We start from the raw sequence: 5,136 nt of genomic DNA on the forward strand, positions 1-5,136 counted from the left end.
CCTGGAACTCACCCAGGCTGGCCTCAAACTCACAGAGATCTGCCTGCCTCTGCCTCCCGAGTGCTGGGATTAAAGGTGTGCATTGTTTGTTTTTAAAAATGGTGTCCCACTACGGGACCCAGGCTGGACTCTAACTTGAGATTCACCTCCATTACCTTCCCATTATGTTGGGACATTTTCTCTGAAAAATGAAAACAAAATTTGATAAACACTAAAGTTAAGAGAACTGAATCTTTGGAGAGTGGAGGGAGCATTCTTTTCCGAGTTTTTAATTATTTATTGGGGGGGGGGACGACGACAGGATCTCTCTTTGTAGTCTTGACTGTTCTGGAGCTATGTAGACCAGGCTGGCCAACTCTCAGTGGTCTTTTGAATCCCTGAAACCTACTCGAAAACAGGAATTCTAAAGATCAGCCATCTTAAAATCCTATTCAGAGCCTGTTATTTTAAAGGGGGGGGGGGCGGGGCAGAAAGGTTATTCTGCCCCCTCTAGGCCAAAACAGTATTTCTCAAGTACAGCCTGGGCTATTGAAAAGCTCCGCAGCCACTCCTGGGTGGAGCCTCGGAATGGAGGTACGAGGTGGGCGGAGCCTAGTGTGACATTTCACGACTTCACTTTCCGGTGCATCACTTGGGATATAATTGACGTCCAGGGTGTATCCGGCGGGACGTGAGGAAAGCGCAGCACTCCACAGCCGGGCATTGCAGCCGCTCCGCCCGCGTCCTCGCACCTGTCCGCGCTGCACCCCGCGCCTCGCCGGCCCCGCTGCGCCGTCTACAGGATGCACGTGCGGCCCCGCAGCCCCAGCGTTGACCCCGAGCCCGGCTGGCCACCGCACCCACAAGGACCCAGCCCGGCCAAGCGCCGCCGCCTCCACGAGCCCGCCCCCCACGAGCCCCTGGCGCCGCCCGACATGGAAGCGCCCGCCGGACCCGCCAGCGACGCGCTCACCTCCGTGGTGTTCCTGGCCGCTGGCTGCGCCATGCAACTGCAGCTGGAAGGCGTCGATCTGCTGCTGGAGCCCGAGCCCACCTCGGTCCTGCAAGTGTCGCTCCCAGGACACACCTTAATCCTCGTCCCCGAGGGCCTCCATGCCTCGGTCCATCTTGGACAGCCTGAGTTCTCGTCCGCCAGCCCGCAGGAGGCCACTCTCCTTGACGTGTTCCAGAACCAGCAGGGATCCTTCGGTGCGTCTGTATCAGACATCTTTGGTTTGGAAGACGCCTATGACCAGGAAGAAGATTCTGAACCAGGCTTCCTGTCACCCTGGATGGATTCTTCAGCTAGTCAGGCCGCTGGGCTTCATCTCTCCTCCACAAGAGTGTACAGTCCTTGGCCTCAGGACCCAGTAGCAGAGCCATGGCCTCTGGTGCTTTCCACTAGGGCCGAGAGATATTCTCCAAGGTCCATCTGGGACCTGAGCAGCTACCTGCTGAGACCCTTCCCCAGCTCACCACTTCAGCCTCTGCCTCCATCTCCTCCTCCAAGTCCTCAAGAGCAGCGCCCTCCATGCCCTCCACGGCCCCTGTGCAAGGCCCGGAGGCGACTGTTCTGTGAATGAACTGCCCCTCACAAATCCTTGAAGTCCTGCAAGTGAAAGGCTTCCCAAAGCCATTGTGAGTGCCTGTGCACAGTCTACAAGGTTAGAAGATCACTCTTGCTTTTGAAGTGGGCGGAATGCAGAATATAGGATTGGTCTGCAGGAAAGATCATCGCCGCCAGAACACATGCTGTTTGAAAATCACCTACTTTTGGTCCTTGAATTGACTGTTTATGCTCTTTTCTATACAGAAGTTACCCTCAGGAAATTGCGCATCCCAAGTGGTGCCTCAAACTTCAACTCCAACATGTTTCCTTAAAAATCCACCCTACCATGCACCCCTTCTGGGATTAATTAGTTATTAGCTATTAATAATATGATGGGGGTGGTAGAGTTTGGCCCTAATCTCTCCTACTTTGTGCCTATCCGTTTACCATGCAGCTTTTCCTCATTAGGGCTCTAACTGCCTGAAGATGCCTTTACTAGATAGTTTTACTACACAGATGTTTGTTTTTTCTTTTAACACTTAAGTGAGGAAATTATGTTTTCAATGCTTTATGGTTTGGAGACTTGTTTTTGTTTTTGATGGTGGTGGTGGTAGGTGGTTGTTTTTTGTTTTGTTTTGTTGAGGGGGAGGGTGTTCCACAAGAACCAAGTATTTTCTTTAAGTATTCATTTCTTTTTGTATATTTTTAAAGATTTATTTATTTTTATTTCGAGTGTGTGTGTGTGTGTGTGTGTGTGTTGCTTGCATATGTGTATGTGCCCTTCTCTGTGCTTGGTGCCTGCAGAGGTAGCAGAAGGACATCAGATTCTGTGGAACAAGAGTTAGAAAATTTCAAGCTTCCATGTCGGTGCTGGGAGCCAAATCTCCATGCCGGAGCCATCTCTCCAGCCCCTTTCTTGTGTGTTTTTAGTTTCTCCTAGTCTGAAGAATTTCACACTTCTCAGGCCATGACAATTATAAGATTATATTGGTATAGGAATAATTACAGGATCTGAATTTGTTTTGTTTATTGTTACTAATGAATAAAATAGTTCATATTTTATCTGACAGGCAACAAAATATTAATTACTTTAATAATTTATGCCTAGGTTCTTCCAGCTGGTTGATAAAGGCAATGATAGTTCTAATGAGAAAAATAGCACAGGCCAATTTTGACAAGCTTAATTTTCCTTACTGGATCTGTATGAGATAGTAAGTCCAGGTGGGACAGGATGCTTGATAAAGGCAGTCCAGTCTTAAGAGATGTGTTGACTTTTCCACTTTATCATAAAGGCTGATGTGTTTCATCATAGTTGACCAGTAGTCCTTTTCCTCTTGAAGAAGCTCTTTATTAATGTTTCTTAATATAAAAAGGGGAAGGTGTCTGTGTTGGTTTGGTTAAGTAACTAAAAAGACTTCATCAAATTATTCAAATATTTGATTGAATAAATGAATTCATTTTAAAATTTAATTATTCAGATGTCTTCACATAAGAGCTATGTGGAACCTTGATCCGTTGAGGTTATTAAAAAAACTAGGAAGATAATAAATGAGGTCATAGTTGGGGCTACAGGCCTTTGTAAATTTTAGGTGGTCCTTTGAAGACTTGGAAGCAGATGGGTGTGAGGTGGAAATGAGTAAAGGGCCACTTCAGGCTTTAAATGTTAAATTTTACAAACATTTGTGTGCGCATGACTTTCTGTGTTTTCTTTTAATTGTACTTTTATGTTATGTGTATGAGTGTTTACCACATATATGCAGTGCCTGTGGAGGCCAGAAGAGGATATCAGATCCCCTGATGTTACAGATCATTGTGAGCTGCCATGTGGGTGCTGGGAATTGAACCCAGTCTTCTGAAAAAATAACCAATGCTCATAACTGCTGAGCCATTTCTCTAGAACCTACGTTGTCTTTTTCATCAGCCCATATAATAACTTTCAGTGGCAGGAGCTGTAATACCTACCTTCTTTGCATTCCTGCTGTCCCAGAGACTTTTCTTCCTTTTTTTTTTTTTTTTTTTTTTTTTTTTTTTGGTTTTTTGAGACAGGGTTTCTCTGTGTAGCTTTGCACCTTTTTTGGAACTCACTTGCTAGCCCAGGCTGGCCTCGAACTCACAGAGATCCGCCTGCCTCTGCCTCCCAAGTGCTGGGATTAAAGGCATGCGCCACCTCCGCACAGCTGAGAATTTTCTTAAGACTGCAATTCCAGACTGGGTTGTTTTTTGTTTTTTCTTTTTTAAATCTTTAGGTTTTGTGTGTGTGTGTGTGTGTGTGTGTGTGTGTGTGTGCGCGCGCGTGCGCGCACGCGCGCAAAGGAAGCTTATATTGTATGGGGTTAGTTTGTTTGCTGTTTGGATTTTGTGCACATCACAACTATTGTCAAATGTCTAATTTTGATGGGTTTGCCAATGCTTTTTATAATGAAATAAATCGTTAGTGCCAAAGCTGAAACCAACAAGATGCTAGCCTTTTTTGTGTGTTGAATATTAATATTTGTTACTTAACCCTGGGAATGCTTTGTCAGTTTCTTTCCTTGTTTTCTTCCTTGCACGCCACCTCTTCAGTCTGTCCTCATGTGTCTTCCTGCAACAGTACAATTTTCTTTTCCTTTTCTTTCCTCATTTTTAGCATGGTTTCCCTGTTCCAATAAACTTCCTCCTGCTTTAGTTTCCCAAGGATTTCCATTGTGAGCAAGTATTATCGAATGACACCTTCAGTACACTTCTTAAGGATTCCTTCCTCCATGGCCTGTGTGACCAGTCTCAAGTTTGTGTCTGGAAATGTCTCAGTTACACCTAAACCTGTGTGCTACTTTAGCTGGGATTGTAATTCTGGAGTAAGCTCTGTACCTCTTCCTTCATTCCAAGTGTGCTTTTCATCCTGTCCACTGTTGCAGAGGAAACTGATGTCCAGCTGCTTTGCTGTTTGTTTGTACGGAGTGAGGCTGAATGAGGCTGCTCGTTTTAGTATTTTGATTGCCTTTGATGATCTATACCTTCAAGTTGGTATCATTAATCACAGGAAATGTATCTGTTGCTTCCCACTGAACCTCCTAAATTTTGATATTAATTCCTTCTCTCTCTCTCTCTCTCTCTCTCTCTCTCTCTCTCTCTCTTTCTCTCTCTCTTTTAGCTGAGGATCGAACCCTGGGTCTTGCACTTGCTAGGCAAGTGCTCTACCACTGAGCTAAATCCCCAACCCCTAATTCTTTTTCAAAGTTTCCATTTTTACAATGAGTCATTAGGCTTGGGATATAGCTCATCAGTAAAAATATTCTGCTAACATGTATAAGGTTGGCTCAATCCACAGAAAATATAATTTAAAGAGTCATTTTCTCTTGAAACTTTGAATTCCTCTTCATCTCTACAATACCTGTTAGGAAAAGGATAAACCTACATAATCAGTGCTTTCCTTCTAATTAAACAAATTTGGAGTTGAAAGGACATTGGCTTTCTGCTCCATATGTGAATTTATATTTGCCTTTTCCTGGTTTCCAAAGATACAAAAGTAAGAGTCAAACAGTATGGAATGCATACCATCTGACACTCAAAAGAAAAAAAATACTTCTAATCTTCAAACATCACAAATGGTCCAATTTCCGATATTAATA

The 5,136-nt window shown here is 44.5% G+C and overlaps 1 protein-coding gene across 1 annotated transcript; it reads left to right on the forward strand.

The window, feature by feature from the left end:
- Positions 1 to 567: 567 nt before the first annotated feature.
- LOC118587636 (proline-rich protein 23A3-like) lies at positions 568 to 1,562 on the forward strand. The gene is made up of 2 exons (XM_036193639.1): positions 568 to 573; positions 696 to 1,562. Exons 1-2 carry the CDS (start codon positions 568 to 570, stop codon positions 1,560 to 1,562), a joined length of 873 nt encoding a protein of 290 aa, XP_036049532.1.
- The last annotated feature ends 3,574 nt before the right edge of the window (positions 1,563 to 5,136 follow it).

Source organism: Onychomys torridus, chromosome 7, assembly GCF_903995425.1.
Source record: "Onychomys torridus chromosome 7, mOncTor1.1, whole genome shotgun sequence".
Classification (NCBI taxonomy): Eukaryota; Metazoa; Chordata; class Mammalia; order Rodentia; family Cricetidae; genus Onychomys; species Onychomys torridus.